This window comes from Corylus avellana, chromosome 1 (genome assembly GCF_965113065.1).
Source record: "Corylus avellana chromosome 1, dhCorAvel1.hap1.2, whole genome shotgun sequence".
Taxonomy (NCBI): domain Eukaryota; kingdom Viridiplantae; phylum Streptophyta; class Magnoliopsida; order Fagales; family Betulaceae; genus Corylus; species Corylus avellana.
The window spans coordinates 4,287,709-4,304,689 of NC_142490.1; the positions used below are offsets into that span (position 1 = coordinate 4,287,709).

The following is a 16,981-nucleotide window of genomic DNA, read 5'->3' on the forward strand; positions in this document are numbered from 1 at the left end:
AACCTTCAGATCTTGGGACGTACACGTGTCTGTCATAAGAAAATAATTAGTCTTCGAATCATGGACTACAAGTACCCATTTCTCAAAGCCCAACACTGACCCAAAAGGAATTTGTGTCTAACCCGACAAACCCAAACGGGTCAAACCCAACACAATTGGCCCAGCCCAATTAGAATGCTCGGCTTACCAACTACGCAGACTAAAGTGCGCCACCCGAGCGAACTGTTCCCGACCTTCTTTTCCAATTCCAAGAGCTGAAACCCGAGGTTTTAGATCGATGCTAAACCTAAAACCCCAGTTAGATAGGCCAACCCATTTCCTGAAGTTCTTCTAGATCTTTAACTCGTCGTTTCTCCGACAGAAAAATGTTCAAAAAGTAAGCTCTTTTAAGCTCTCTCTGTCTGTGTTTATGTAGTTATTTGTGTTTTCTTTTTTCATTATTGGATCAAATTATTCTGGGTTTTGTCTGATTTGAATTAGAAAACGATACCCATCGTTTTGCCTGTTGGGTTTGCTATATTTGAATCCAAGATTTTTTTTTTTGGGTGTATTGATGATTATGGTTTGTGGCTTGCACTTCATTGATGCCTTTAATGCTATGAGTTTTGTGTTGCTTTATGGAAGTACGCATACGACTCTTACCACTATGTTGGTCCTTACATTTTTGTGCACTATGTGCTAGGCCATTTTGGTGAATTGGGGAAGTGGGTCTTGTGGGCATTCGTTTTTACAGTGGATGGGGTATTATACGGAGGTTGTTTATGTTGGGATTTGGAATGCAAATTGTTTCCGTTTGTAGAAAAGCATTTTGAAGCTTTGATGGGCCATGCTTAAGTAACTAAATACACCACATGAGGCATGGGGCAATATATAGGATGATGTTTGGGGAAGTGATGGATTTCCAGACAGTGGGGGATCACTTTGTTGCAGGATCTTCCATGGTTTGTTGATGTGTCTGCGTATGTAATATCGGTGGTTGGAAATCTCAAGAATGGGTTTTTTATGATCACCTTATTGTAGGCTCTTCCAGTGTTTCTTGATGTGTCTGCATATGTAATTCGGTGGTTGGAAATCTCAGTAATGGGTTTTTTTTTTATGCCATTGTGGTGATATATTTAATTCATCTAATGGATTCTAGGCTTTTTGTTGGTTTGACCAAAAACTTGTGTAATATTAGTTTTTATTGTTTTGATTTTGGGGTGGTCTATTCTTTAATCTGACACTACAAACATTGGCACTACAACTCTGTGGTCTTATGAACCATGCATGTTTTGTTTTCTTCCAGGTTTTCCTCTGAAGAGGTCTCTGCACAAAATCAAGTCAAGGCATCCGTGCAACGCAAAATTCGACAAAGTATTGCAGAGGAGGTGATGTTTACCAATGAATTTGTCACTATATTCTTAAAAGTTTCAAAATTTATTTCAATCTATATGTAACTCAATCTCACCTCTATTGCAGTATCCAGGTCTTGAACCAGTGTTGGACGATTTGCTTCCGAAGAAGTCTCCTCTCATTGTTGCTAAATGGTTTGTAATTCTGTTGCTTCTGCTTCCCTCACATTCTTTCTTTCATGATAACTGTGGTATCTGGTATATCTGAGCCATTTTTCTGACAACTTCCTTTTTTCTTTTTCCCCTATCTTGTTTTAATAGTCAAAACCATTTAAACCTGGTTCTGGTGAACAATGTGCCACTCTTCTTCAATGTGCGTGATGGACCATACATGCCTACCCTACGACTCCTTCATCAATGTAAAGTGTTTTTTTTTTTTTTTTGGGACAGTTGTATCTTATCTACATTTTCACATCTACTTTACACTAAAAATTTGTCACTTTAAAAGTGATTGCTATGCTTTTTCTTTTTTTTTTGATAAGTAATAGCCAGTCTTATTAATTGCTATGCTTTTTCTGTTGCAATGTGATGCTTTTTTCTGGGTTGTCTTAACTGATCTGTATGTATTGAAATGAAGTCAGATTGAATTATGGAGGTGGGACTTATATTTTATTTTATGATGTATTTAAAAATTGTATTAGACAGATGGAGGGTGGGATCGTGAGTTCAAGTCCCACCTGGTGCGTGACTTACTAATAAAAAAAAAAAAATGTCCATAGATTTTACCAATATGCTTTAACTTAAATAGCACCTCTTTTTCTCTAAGAATAGAATGGAGAGCGAGGTCATTGATGACCAGCTAGATGCATGTGTGACTTACTGACCAAAAAGGGGAAAAGAAGAAAAAGGAATCAGTAGGATGTTTCTACCATACACCTCAGAAGCAGTGAAAAAGAACCATGGAGTGAATGAAATGATCAGGGGTTTTGGGTAATGACCAACTAATTTAGGTGCTTTTCCCTTTCTAGGCATCTTGCTTTAAAGTGGGATATGAATTTTAAACGTGGGGTTGAGTCCCATTCTGGTTGGGGCCCAAGAGCGACTTTTTATGGAGGAACATATGTTGTTCAAAACCTTTTATGAGTGCACGGTTGCTACCAATAATTCTTGTTTTTCAAATTTTTTTGAATTTTTTGATCTATGTTCTCTTTCTTCTCCCTAATTGGATTTGTTTCTCTCTTGTATGCTTTATGTGTACTTGGGTTGCGCCTTCTAATAAGATTGATTTACTCATAAAAATGGAGGAACATTTCATTTTTGCTGATTTACAGGCCAACTTATCACGAGTATACGGTGTCCTTTATCATCAGATTGCTATCTCTTTGAGATTTGTATCCACTGACTTATTGGCTGATTTCCAGCAGATGGAAGCTTAAGTTTGGAAAATGTTGTAAATCTTTATAGTCCTTTTTTTTCTTCTTCTCAATATTGGATTTTCTCTTACTCTTCTATGAAAACTTTCTTCCATTTTTTTGACTCATCTAATCATCTAAGCAGTACACACAAGTCTCATGGTCTAGAAGCAGTCTCTGCCTCCTCATTAGGGAAATATACGTAAGATGCTGTTAGATCCAGGGAGTAGCCCAATAAAGTTGGTGGGTTGGCACTTTACCAAGGACGACAGCTCAGCAAGAAAAAAAGGATATAATACTATAAAAGAAAAAATGAGAAAAAAGGTGTTGACATTGCAAAACCATTTCAATTCTTTTTTCTTTCTTTTTTTGGTTGGCAGAAACCATTACTGTTCCAGTTTTCACTGAGGTGTCCTGAGTTGCATTATACAGAATAGGAGATTAGTTCTATGACATGAACATCACATAGGAGAACCACCACCTCTAGTGTAACTCTTGTGCGTGCTCTCTTTCCTCAATCTCCTCCACATGCCCATGTACATAACCAATTAGAGTGCTGTCACTTACCATTTCTTTTTTAAATCCAGTTGGACAGAAGTATATGTGGGACTTCAATTAAGATTCTAGGTTCTCAGTGAAACGTAGTTTTAAAGTTTGTCTAGTGCTAATGTAATTATCGCTTGATGTTCTCATCGTGTAAGTGAATCTTATCCCTAAAATTCAAGGCCTATAACATTATTTTCTATTTTTGGTTTTACAGATCCAAATATAATGAAGAAGTTACAAGTTGACCGAGGTGCAATAAAATTTGTCCTTGCTGGTGCCAACATAATGTGTCCTGGTCTTACATCTCCTGGCGGTGCTTTGGATGAAGATGTGGAGGCAGAAACTCCAGTGGTATAAATACATTTTGTCTGTGGCTACCGTCATATCATGTCAAACTTGCAATAATTCTTTGATGCATAGTAATTGTGTCATATTAAAGTGTTGAAGGTTAGTTTTGTATCTTTCTGATCTGTAGAACTGAATACTCTCAGGCCATTATGGCAGAAGGAAAGGAGCATGCCCTTGCAATTGGATTTACAAAAATGTCAGCAAAAGACATGTAAGTTAGTTTTTATGTATTGAATTTTCTAGTAATTAGAGTGCTGAACCAGAAGTGGCGAGTAGATAACACCTAGTTTTTCTTTTCCCCTCCCCTCCTCTTCCCAGAAGGGTGGTCGAGCAATTCATGTCTGTGACAATAGTGAGAAGCACAGGCCTAAAGTTTTGGTTTACATCATATTAATCAAAAACTAGCACCTCACCATTTGCTAATTAGTAATATACTTTATATGCTCCATGTTTCCTATAATTATATTGAAATCATACACACACATATGTGCGTATTCATTTATCACATCTACGATTTCACTATTAAGTATAGAGGTAATTCCTTTGCTGCATATTTAATAAGCTGAACCATTTGCCCTGGGTTACAGAAAAGCAATCAACAAGGGTATTGGAGTGGACAACATGCATTATCTTAACGATGGTCTTTGGAAGGTATGTCATGGTTAAAGCTTAAATCCTGACCTCTTTGTTCCTTCTCTGCTCTTTAATGTTACTGCGCAAATAGGCATTCTCCCGTGAAGAACCATTTTGACTGTTCCTATTATATTGGCTTTATATGGTATGTTTATTTCCAACAAGGAAACAACCTTGATCTTTGTCTTGCTTTGCAGATGGAGCGTCTTGATTGAGGATGTGCTCAATCCACTGTGGTGCTGTCCATACAGGATAAAGATCTATGCAAAATGAAGTGTTCTGTTTTCTGGATGTTAGTATCCGGATAAAGGTATTATATGTATACCATTTCCCGTGTTGTTCCTTCTTTTTTGTTGCTGTACACAGTGAAGAAATCATTTTTATCATATAGATCGATCGGTTAATGAGTTTTGGTGCATATTCCATGTAACATTGGTGAATTTTCTTCTGGTGGTCATGGGAAATACTAGAGCTGAATTGCTTGGAGCTTGTCTCATTCAATTCTGAACTTTTTGTGTTTAAACCACATAAGTTTGAATGATTCAATTTGATATCCATATTTTTTCTTTTTGATATCAAAGTAACGTTATGATGGGCTTTAAATGTCACTTGGGAAACCAAGTAGAGCTGGATATCTTGGATTGAGAAGTATTGCATTTGTTTTGTGGGCTGTTCAACTTTATGCAATACCTTTTTTGTGGGTTTTTTAATAAACCATCCAGATTGTGACTACAAAGCCATTTTTTTTCCTTTCACCCAAGTGGGTGGTTCAGCCACCTAGAAGGCCCCTCTTTTTTCTTTTCACTAATTTCTTGTTCGATTTGGACCGTGCATTTGATGGTCCAGATAAAATGTATTGCACAGTAGTATTGCACTGGATCTCGATTCAGATCTTTGCTTGGCTGCCAATTTCAGTATAGATAACAAGTACTGTGTGAGTTTCATCACCTGGTTTAGTTTTAACATTTAAGCAAATGAAGTCTTAACAAGGAATTGAGACCAGTGGGATTAATTGATGGGAAAATGTGTGTATTGTGTGATGGAGCTTTAAAAATGGTTAAATCCTCTCTGGGGCTCCTGATGTAATTCTGCAAATGTGAGCCCTCCAGGTTTAGCTTATGCCCCTAAACTATGGGTTGAATTGAATGGAGCTCACTTTGATCAATATTCACATGGCTTCACAAAACAAGGCAAGGCGGTGGTGTCATCAGCATTGCGGAGCGGGTGGGGACGCCAGTGGCATTTGCACAAAGGAGTTAGGAGAGGAGAGGAAAGGTAGGGAGGGGGACAAAGGCTTGCTCTAGAAAAATGAAGCAAAGCCAAAAGAGTATGGTTCTAATATCATGTTTTTGGCATATACCATAAACCCATATGCACAATGAATGTGAATCCCATCATCCAAAAAAAAAAAATTCCAACAAACATACTGTTAAACCAGTCTCAATTCTCAAAGTCAATTATTACTCAAACTACTTGATTAGTATTTGTTAACTTGTAATTACCGTTAGGGGTGTTGGAGGAGACACCACCAGCGACGTGGAGTAACTTAGAGGCTACGAAGTCAATGTAGGGCCCAGTTATATATGCTTTTGTTTTGTTTTTTTCACTTCAAGTCTTTGACGTGGATTGGTTTCTTTTGCTTTTGGTTTCTCGACCGATTCGGATTCATGTGGCTGTTTCGGGTCTTCTCCGAGCTGATTTTGAAGTGCTCTTTAGCTGCCTCTCTGATGCATGCATATAAAAAAAAACTATAAAAGGAGCACGTGTTCAACCTTTTTTTTTTTTTTTTTTAATGAAAGAAAGCTACATCTTTTTTTTATTTTTTTTTAATAGTGTGTATTTAGTTTGAAAAAGAAGTCATCAACTAAAAAAAGAAATTGATAAATGTTAGTGAATACTAATATACATTTTATAATAAACAGTGATGATTTCTGACATTTGAATAATAATATAAATATTTTTTTATCTATAGCACATCAATTTGCTTTCTTTAGATTTTTTTATTTATTTAATAATTAGTTTATCTATCATCACAATTTCGTAGTAGGTGCAGCTATGAAAGAAAAATATTCAAAATGGTTCAAATAATAGAAAAGGTAATTTCAAATAACCTATGAAATTATGTAATTACTCTTATTAAAACTTATGAAATTGAGGGTAATTATATAATTTCATAGGTTTTAATAAGGGTAAAATTAGAATAGAGAACATCAAAATCTCATGCGAAACACACATGGGATAATTTCTGTCCAATTAAATAGAAATTAATAATGGAGGGTCTGAATTAAAAATTTTTAAAACATTAAGGGATATATTGCTAATTTTTAAACATTTGAGTTCAAATTAAAAATTTTCTGAAACTTCACGAGATAAAGTGAATTTATCCTTACGTAAAAAATGTGAAAAAAAAAAAAAAAATGGAAAAAATGGCGAAACTTTACCAATCTCGTGACCTTCCACCAACATATATCGGCAGGTTAAAGATTCAGAAGATTTGTCTTCAGAACAGTGAAGCTTTTTTGGACATTTCAAAGTGGCCATCAAATCCCTCCTTTTGAGGGAAAAATGTCAATAATACACTCAACTTTATTCACTAGATAATACATATATCTCATCAAGTAATAGGTACCAACCTACCAATCTACCATGTCGTTTTATGTGCAAGTTCATCCTAAGGGTTTTTTTTTTTTTTTTTTTTTTTTTTTTTTTTGGCATAAGATAAGGTTTTCTAGAATTCTTATTTTTTTAAATGAATTTAAAAAAAAAAAAAATTAATCACATATATTCATCTGATGCCTCTAGTGAATTAGGACAAGTGCACTTAAAGACACAAGGAAAATTAATCTGAAAACCCACTGACATATGAAGGCAAAAGTTCCATGCATTAAAAAAAAAAAAAAAAAGGTGGTCCACATGCAATTATGAAGATAAATTCGTGTAAACGTGGCAAAGATTGCATGATAGATACAAAAAGCAACCTATATCGACATTTACACGTCCTCTTTTATTGTTCACATGCAATTTCCCATCATCACCACCGCTAGCTTCAATATTCCTTCAACTGCTCCTCTTCTTCCATGGCTGCCCTGAGCATCATCATCGGCATTATTGGTTTGTCTATTTATTTTGTCTCACACAAACCCTCTTTTAATTTTCTCTATTTTTGTCTCTCAATTAATTAATATCACATTATATTTGTTTCTTTATTTTCAGGCAACATAATTTCAATACTGGTTTTTGCTTCTCCCATGTAAGTGCATGACACCATCAAAAGAACAATTTCTTCTTTTTAAATCTCTTTATTGTTCTCTTTATGGATTCTTTGGTCAGATCTTTTGTTCATGAACATAATCTTTAACTAGCTAGAGAGTTAAAAACTCATTAATTAATGAGAAGATTGGATTATGGGCATTGATTAGTGATGATGATCACTTTCCCTGTCTTTTTTCCCTTTTCAGAAAAACGTTTTTGCAGGTGGTGAAGAAGAAATCCACTGAGAATTACAAAAGCGTTCCATATATAACAACACTACTCAGCACAAGTTTATGGACGTTTTATGGACTTCTGAAGCCCGGCGGTTTACTTGTCTGGACGGTGAACGGCGCCGGTGTCGTCTTTCAATTCATATATGTCACTCTTTTTCTCATTTATGCTCCCACGGATAAGAAGGTACTAGAATAATTAATGCTCTCTCTCTCTCTTTACATGATATTTTTCATTTATTATTTTCCGTCCTCTCAAATACTTGAAAATACAAAAAAATAAAAATAAAAATAATAACAATAATAATTGCTTTTTATAAATTAATTTACTCCAAACAAACGGAGTCTAAGTTTATCAAAAGCGTGACTATAGTAGAATTTATCGGTTGAAAATTAATGACCGAAAGAGGTTAGTCAGCAGGACTGACTCGGATTACATTAAGACATATTTAATTAAAGCTCTCTCTTTGCTTTCACGTCAAATATGTTTACGTATATGGTAGAATTCCCGCCGACCACTGCTTCATTTACTTTAATTAGTTGGTTAATTACTATCTATCAGAGTGGTATTGATATCAATATATAATTAAACTCATGATTATTGTAGCCTAATTTAGTTTAGAAATGGAAAATGTTTCATTTCCTCCTTTCCTCCTTCTCCCATCCTCCTACATATTGATCAGGTAAAGACGGCGAAGTTGGTGGGCATATTGAATGTGGGTTTTCTTGGGTTAGTAATTGCAGTAACTCTTCTGGCACTCCATGGAAATGTGCGGCTCACCTTCGTTGGACTCTTATGTGCTGGCTTAACCGTGGGCATGTATGCATCGCCTCTTTCAGCCATGGTAATTATTTCATTAACCTCCTTCATTAAACTATGCCATTTGTTCATGTAAATTTGCTTATAAATTGTTTGATTTTGGCAGAGGTTGGTGATAAAGACGAAGAGCGTGGAATTTATGCCCTTTTTCCTCTCATTTTTCCTGTTCCTTAATGCTGGCATTTGGTCGGCTTATGCGTTGCTTGTCCAAGACTTCTTTATTGGTGTAAGTCCCCCCATCCATCTCCGCACTATATATATATATATATATATATATTTATATGTAAATAAAGGAAATACAGATACGGTTATTATTCGCATCCACTTATTTTAATCATGCTATTCGCATCCACATTTACGAATATTAATTTTTACCATCTATATCTACACGTGTGAATAACAGGTGCGGGCGGTTATTATCCGCATGTATTTTTACCCCGCTCTTTTTAAGTATCCTAGAGTCTAGATTTTAAACATTTGCCAAACATTTTCAGGTACCAAATGCTGTAGGCTTTTTGTTGGGGTCAGCGCAGTTGATACTGTACGCAGTCTACAAGAACAAGTCAAATATAATTTCAACAAAACCAACGGAGAAAATTGAAGAAGAGGGATCTGCACACCTTGTCAAAGGGATCATCCAGATGCAAGCATTTCACGAGGATGACGAAGAGGTCCTCAAAAATCGAAGTCTTAACAAGGGAAGAAGCCTCCCAAAGCCGCCTGCAAACCGACAGTACAGCTTCCAAAGAATCTTGAAGACATTTTCTTTGAGTCCATATGAAATGCACGCTAATTATGCCCATGATGAAGATGATGTCGAAAATGGAGAAAAGATTCACTCTTGAGTCTTGATTACCAGGATTCAGGAAACAGAACGTACACCTTAATTTCAATCATGTTTTTCCAAGTTTAGCCTTGTATTTGATGTTTGCAGTATTAATGTAAACAATCATTTTACCAATTATTATGTTGGAATTCATTTACAAAAAAATAATCTTAATTTTGTCTCCATATATATGCATCTGTAACAAAATATCCCGCTTTACAAATTTTGGTTGTTTTTCCAACATAGTCGTTATAAAATTACAATTTCATCCTCAAATTAAAAACAAAACAAAACAAAATTGTATAAAAATTAGGAATGGAGGTCCTAGCGATCACCTTTGCGGGTTGGGTAAAAGAGCGAAACCCTTCTTCTCCAAGCTAGGCAGATTGGTAAAAGTCAAACCTCACTGTGAAATTGCCACTGCAATCCAATACACATGCATTTTTCTTTTCTAAATTTTTATTGGACTGCTTTAATGAACCCAGATCTTGGAGAATGAGAACTGTAAATGAAAATAACAATTTGGCAATTCAAGGGCCAAAACCTCCGAGCGCAACGATAGAGTTCACTAGGGTAATTCTCTAGGAGAAATGTTAAACATCTCAAATTTTTGTTCTAAAAGTCAGTTTCCAAATGATGTGTCACCATTCCATGAGTTGGTAACACATTTTTCAAAATAATAAATCTCATGACATTATGACACATCATTTGAGAACCAACTTTTAAGAAGAAAATTTAGAATGTGTAGCACTTCTCATCTTGTAGATACTCGTTTACAATTCCTCATTATGTGAATGAATCGTATCCCTAAAATTCAATTCCTAGCTATAATATTCTTTTCCTATTTTTGGTTTTACATATCTTCCTTGACCGAGGTGCAACGCAATAAACAACCCATACACAATTCACTTGGTGATTTTGGCCTACAGTTGGCCCTTTTTTGGCCGCCCATTGTTTGGCTCAAAATTTTTAGTTTATTGTTGTTAAAGGCCAATCTCTGGTCACTGTCGCTGACTGCCACCAACTCTATTGAGTTTTTAGCCATCATCTGACCTCCATAGCTGATCGCTGTCATATTCACCTTTTTTTCAAACTCTAATTTTCAGAATCTTTCATCTTGAGTTAGAGACTTTATTGTCCATATCATCAATGATTGACTGTTAGACTATATGATATGGTGTAATTAGTTATGATGGTAATCAAATTTGATTGATTTGATTATCATACTTACGTATCACAATTCTCCTATAAATATGAGTATTTTATATCGGTAAAAGTATAAAGAAATAATAGCACAATCTAGCTAGGCCATAAAAGGCTTTACCGTGTGAACATAAATCATCAAATAAATTCCTTTGGATCTCTCTCTATTTCCTTTTAAATATCTTGTCATTTATGAATTTCTTCATTGGCATCCCTTCAAAATGATGCAAAATGATTGTGAATTCCATATTCATCCGACTAAAACGATAGAAATTAATGTTGAATTCCATAATTCATATCAGCCTTTGGATCATGTCAAGAAGAAACGCCTGAAAGTGGAGATAAAGTCAATTATAGGAACAATCAGAGGGCTGGAGATGACAGTGCACACGTTAGCCTTTCACTCAATAATGGTAGCTAGTGCGAGATTTGTTCATGGTTTTGAGAGTATTTCTTCTTCCTTTTGTTTTTTACTTACAAGTCTTCAATTTTTTTAATTTTTTATTTCTCACAAGGCGTGTATGGCACGTTTCATTCGTACAAAACAACAGTGCTCATGAATTTACTCTCTCTTTAAACTATGGTTTGAAAAGACAAAGGAAGTTCAATGAATCCTTGAAGATATAAGAGTCATGATTCATGTTAAAAAGAAAAATTGGTGGACAATATCTTTTTCTTCTTCTTTTTATTTTTTATTTATTTATTTCGTGGACTAAAGTCAAGTACTGTAAAATTAGGATCGAATCATATAATCACTTATTAGGTCAAGTGCATCTCCTACCCTAGTTTAGGATAATTGCTGGACTTAAAAGGTGCATGCCCATTGGCGCATGTAGTTAGTATTGTTAGTCACTACAAGGTTAATACTGGCAAGGTTCAATGGCAAACAGTAAAATGGATGCTTTAATATTTACGAGGTACTATAGATGTTGGTTAGGTTTATGACAGAGCCAACAGCATTGCCTCTAGTGTCTATAGATTCATATTATATATGTTGATAATTTGGATTAGAGGAGATATCTAACGGGTTATGTTTTTACTTTCTTAGGGTCTGTCATTAGTTGAAAAGTAACATTATGGTCAACAATTGTTTTTTCTACTACAAAGATAGAGTATATGGCAGTCATAGAGGCAGTGATATAAGCAATTTGGAATTCAGCTAGAGGCCTAGTTGGCGATTTGAGTTTGCGTACAGCATGATGAGATTGTTGTGTTTTGTGATAGCTAGCCAAACTGCAATATATTTATGTATCATTAGAGAACAAAACATATTAATTTCAAATATCATTTTCTTCACTTGATTGATATTTGTAGCTTGTAATGGGGACCTCAAAAAATTCGAATCATACTGAAAATTTGTGGAGTGACTTGACGAGTTGACGCTATCAAGTGATGTGGGGCCAGTTAATTGTTTTTTTTTTCACTTCAAGTCTTTCACGTGGGTTGGTCTCTTTTGCTTTTGGTTTCTCGGCGGCCGCATTGGGTTTCACATGGTTGTTTCAGACTCTTATTTCTTTTCTTCCTCTAGCTGATTTTGATGTCCTCTTTACGGGGGTATTCAAGTGATTGTGATCGTAGTTATTCTCTCTTAATCACAACCGGTTTAATCGTTAGACCATTTAGTGGTTAATCACAATCAACAGTTACATGGTTATTGAAAACCGGTTATTAACTAGTAACCATTTTTCATAAAAAAATTTTTAAAAAAAAACACATATTTTTTAAATGTATACTATAAAAATGAATTGATTAAAACAATATTCAAACTTAAACCGATACTTTGACATAATGTTAAATCATTACTTGAGCAAAAATCTTTGTCAATATTTTCATTGCCTATATATCCTTCAAACTAAAAAAATAAAAATTGGATATATATATTAAATATATAACATGCTGGAAACTTTTATAGATGCCATGCATATGCCTTGCTTTCCATATATAATAAGCCATGGGAGATCTTAGGAGGAGGATCTTACGTCGGGTAGTACAACATATTTCTCAATTTGGACACGACTCTTGTTGTTTGAGAATTTCTAACCATTTTGGCAATGCTTTTAGATATGTGTAACTATATATATATATATATATATATATATATATATATATGTGAAAGAAAATATTATAAAAGAATGGTACAAATAGAATATACAATATGCAGCCCCCGCTAGTGGTGGAGAAGATATAGAAGAGGTAGGGGGGAAGAGGGTGATGATATTCTGTCGTCATCCCCAACCTCAGCCTTCCCCCACCATATAGGTAGGTTTAAGTCTAAGATACGTAAGATCTGTCTACAACAGTGAAGCTGTCGTGGACATTTCAAAGTGGCCATCAAATCTAAATAAAAGAGTCAAAAGCAGTTGGACCATTACTCCTATAGCTAGGAATCTAGGATCTCTTGAAAGTATTAAGTACCAATCTTAATTCCTGTCGTTTTATGGGAGCTAGAGTTCATAAAAACCTGCTACTTGTAAAGAAAATCCATGAGAGAGCATCTCCAGCACCCCAGCTCTTGTATGTTTCATGATAATATCTTTATTTTGAAAGAGAAAGAGAGGACCACATGCCTTTATAAACAAAGAGATCTAGATAGCAAGGTACAAGTAAAATGATAGAGTGTAAACGTGGCAAACATGTTGCAGAATAGATACAAATTATGTAACACGTACATCTATATATATAAAGAGGTTTGCTACAATGATTTCCCCACTTGCTATAAAAACAAAAAAATCAAAGAGAGAGGAGATGATGGGGAGATGGGCGGGAGAATGAAAAAAGCATTTGCCAAATATAAAATATCTAGCTTCAAGATATAGTATATGTACAGTGTACACGTCCTTCTCTTTTATTATTCTTCACTCTTCACATGCAACCTTATTATATCCTCCAAATCCCATCGATCGATCACCACTGCTTCAATATTCCTTCAACAGCTCCCCTAGCTACTCCTTCCATGGCTGCTGCCTTGAGCTTCATCATTGGCTTTATTGGTTTGTCTATTAATTTTGTCTCCCACAAACCATCTTTTCTTCGAGAAAACAATTAAATCACATTATATTTGTTTCTTTATTTACAGGCAACATAATTTCAATACTGGTTTTTGCTTCTCCCATGTAAGTGACACAATAGAAGAACAATTGTTCTTAATTTTTCAATCTCTTTATTGTTCTCTTTATGGATTCTTTGGTCAGATCTTTTGTTCCGAACCACAAAGTTCATGAACATAATCACTAGCTAGCTAGTTAATTAAGCAAATAACTCATTGATATATGTAAGAATATGGTTGTTTTTTTGTTTTTTTTATTTTTTTTTTTCCAGAAAAACGTTTTTGCAGGTGGTGAAGAAGAAATCGACAGAGAATTACAAAAGCATTCCATATATAACAACACTACTCAGCACAAGTTTATGGACGTTTTATGGACTTCTTAAGCCTGGCGGTTTACTTGTCTGGACGGTGAATGGCGCTGGTGTCATCTTTCAGTTCATATATGTCACTCTTTTTCTCATCTATGCTTCAAAGCATCTCAAGGTACTCAATATATATATATAAAAATTAAAGCTCTCTGTTTTTTTATTAATTAAAAAATGGTTTAAGGTTTAAACAACTGTGAATATTCTGTCTGGCCAGACATAACCATGACCAACACTTATCCATTGGAAACCAATAACAAGCTATATGGGTTTAGTCAGACAAGAAGGGTTGCTATATGGGTTTAGTCAGACAAGAAGGGTTTAGTCAGAGAAGAAAGGTTTAGTCCGTGAAAAATTTCAGCCACTCCTTTAAATTCGATTGATCTCTACGGCGGCTCAACCTCGAGTAATAAGTCTTCTTAGAATTCTCTTAGAGTCATCATAAATGTGATTTGGCTTTTAAAATTATCATTAAATTTTAAATGTGATTTATTAACTTTTTATTTATTGGTGATTTTAAAAGTCACTTCACATTTAGGATGACTCTAAAAAGACTCTAAGAAAACTAATAGCATTACTCTTCAACCTCACTAAAACATCAAAATGACTAATACTAATTAAAGCTCTCTTTGCTTTCACATCAAATAAGTTAATGTATATGGTAGAATTCCTGCTCATCCTACGGTTTTTTAGCCTAATTTAGTTCAGAAATTGCGTCCAAATAAGATGTTATCTTTAATTATCCTTATCTTCTATCATTTTTGTTAATTATATTGAAGATTTGACTTTGTACCATTTGAGGCTTTATATCATACATATACATTCATACATATACATGCATATATTCATACATATACATGCATATGTATGTAACTATGTATAAAGCCTAATAGATTTACATGTATACCTTGAAATTATTTTTGAGGGGAAATTTCATTACCCCAATCATAACCTCAAACTTTTAATTTTTGTTACGATGGTATCTCAAGAACTTTCTCCTTTTAATTTTACCATTTTATTGGTTAAAATGTCCAAAATGACCATTTTTAAGTGAAAATTCAAAAAAAAAATAAAAATGTAAAATTCCTGGTGACCCACGGCTCTACGGCCAGGTTGTAGGTCACCATAATTTCCATTTATTTTTAAATATGGGCATTTTAGGCATTTTAACAAAAATTGGTATAATTAAAAGGAAAAATATACTTGGGATACCAACATTGCAAAAACACTAGCTAATACGTACTTCAGAATTAGATAAGTTAATAAAGATTTATTTGCTCAAGCCAAAAAGGAAAGAAAGAAATTATGTAATATAGTATGAAGAATATATACATATATATATTGTATGAATATCCATTTTCCTTTTGATTGAAAGAGAAAATTGGGAATGGTATTGATGATCAGGTAAAGACGGCGAAGTTGGTGGGCATATTGAATGTGGGTTTTGTTGGGTTAGTAATTGCAGTAACTCTTCTGGCCCTCCATGGAAGTGTGCGGCTCACCTTCGTTGGAGTTTTATGTGCTGGCTTAACCGTGGGCATGTATGCATCACCTCTATCAGCCATGGTAATTATTTCATTAATCTCCTTCATTAAACTATGTTATTTGTTCATGTGAATTTGCATATATATAAATTGTTTGATTTTGGCAGAGATCGGTGATAAAGACGAAGAGCGTGGAATTCATGCCCTTTTTCCTCTCATTTTTCCTGTTCCTCAATGCTGCAATTTGGTCTGCTTATGCCGTGCTTGTCCAGGACTTCTTTATTGGTGTAAGTCCCCCATCCATCTCGCGCGGCTATATATATATATATATATATTGTCACCAATTTATGAGAGCGTGACACGAGAACTAACTTTTGAAAAAAAATATAGGATGTTTAGCATTTATCATAAATGTTTTATCGAAACATTTTCAGGTACCAAACGCTGTAGGCGTTTTGTTGGGGTCAGCACAGCTGATACTGTACGCAGTGTACAAGAACAAGTCAAATATAATTTCAACAAAATCAACGGAGAAAATGGAAAAAGAGGGATGTGCACACCTTGTCAAAGGAATCATCCAGATGCAAGCATTTCATGAGGATGACGAAGAGGCCCTCAAAAATCGAAGCCTCAACAAGGGGACAAGCCTCCCAAAGCCGCCTGTAAACAGACAGTACAGCTCCCAAAGACTCTTGAAGACATTTTCTTTGAATCCATATGAAGTGCAGTCTAATTGGGCCCATGTAGATGATCTTGAAAATGGAGAAAAGATTCACCCTTGATTACTAGGTAAAGACTTTGATAATCAGAAGTATTTTTCAAATGTACTGCCTTACCTTAATACTGGTATAGGCTTTTGTATTTATAATTAAAGTTGTTACAATAGATAACAATTTACAGATTTGAGAATACATTTGAATTCTAAAAGATATGAAATACATTTGAATTCTGAAACATATAATTTAAATTCTAACTCCTTTTATAATCTTTATCTTGAGAAGCTTTATCTTCGAGACTCTTTTGAATTTGAACTTGGAGATTATCTTGAGACTTAACTTTATCCTTAACATGCCCCCTCAAGTTCAACGGTAAAGGAACGACGTTGAGCTTAAAACGAAGAGATGCAAACCGAGTAGATGATAGAGGCTTGGTAAATATATCCGCAAGCTGATCTTTAGTAGATAGAAATTTAATGGCAAGTGTCTTCTTGTTGACCATATCACGAACAAAATGAAAGTCTATCTCTATGTGTTTCATACGTGCGTGATAGACTGGATTTGAGGAAAGATAAGTTGCTCCAATATTGTCACACCACAAAACTGGAGATTGAACTGAAGTTACACCAAGTTCATGCAATAATGATTTTAGCCATTGGATATCAGCAGCAGTGTTTGCAAGGGCTTTATATTCGGCTTCGGTGCTAGACCGAGCAACCGTTTTTTGCTTACAACAACTCCAAGAGATAAGATTTGGGCCAAGAAAAAT

At 34.8% G+C, this 16,981-nt stretch overlaps 3 protein-coding genes across 3 annotated transcripts; all 3 read left to right on the plus strand.

The window, feature by feature from the left end:
• Nucleotides 1–208: 208 nt before the first annotated feature.
• On the plus strand, nucleotides 209–4,843 carry LOC132170951 (pseudouridine synthase and archaeosine transglycosylase (PUA) domain-containing protein). The gene is made up of 8 exons (XM_059582112.2): nucleotides 209–376; nucleotides 1,286–1,367; nucleotides 1,459–1,526; nucleotides 1,653–1,750; nucleotides 3,504–3,640; nucleotides 3,781–3,848; nucleotides 4,225–4,288; nucleotides 4,468–4,843. The coding sequence occupies exons 1-8, from the start codon at nucleotides 366–368 to the stop codon at nucleotides 4,483–4,485; spliced, it is 546 nt and encodes a 181-aa protein (XP_059438095.1). The 5' UTR covers nucleotides 209–365; the 3' UTR covers nucleotides 4,486–4,843.
• A 2,423-nt stretch (nucleotides 4,844–7,266) lies between these two features.
• Nucleotides 7,267–9,533, plus strand: LOC132171075 (bidirectional sugar transporter SWEET16). The gene is made up of 6 exons (XM_059582291.2): nucleotides 7,267–7,381; nucleotides 7,484–7,520; nucleotides 7,729–7,939; nucleotides 8,436–8,597; nucleotides 8,679–8,798; nucleotides 9,067–9,533. The coding sequence occupies exons 1-6, from the start codon at nucleotides 7,348–7,350 to the stop codon at nucleotides 9,415–9,417; spliced, it is 915 nt and encodes a 304-aa protein (XP_059438274.2). The 5' UTR covers nucleotides 7,267–7,347; the 3' UTR covers nucleotides 9,418–9,533.
• A 3,809-nt stretch (nucleotides 9,534–13,342) lies between these two features.
• On the plus strand, nucleotides 13,343–16,407 carry LOC132171074 (bidirectional sugar transporter SWEET17). Its single transcript, XM_059582290.2, has 6 exons — nucleotides 13,343–13,591; nucleotides 13,678–13,714; nucleotides 13,920–14,130; nucleotides 15,417–15,578; nucleotides 15,664–15,783; nucleotides 15,931–16,407. Exons 1-6 carry the CDS (start codon nucleotides 13,468–13,470, stop codon nucleotides 16,276–16,278), a joined length of 1,002 nt encoding a protein of 333 aa, XP_059438273.2. The 5' UTR covers nucleotides 13,343–13,467; the 3' UTR covers nucleotides 16,279–16,407.
• The last annotated feature ends 574 nt before the right edge of the window (nucleotides 16,408–16,981 follow it).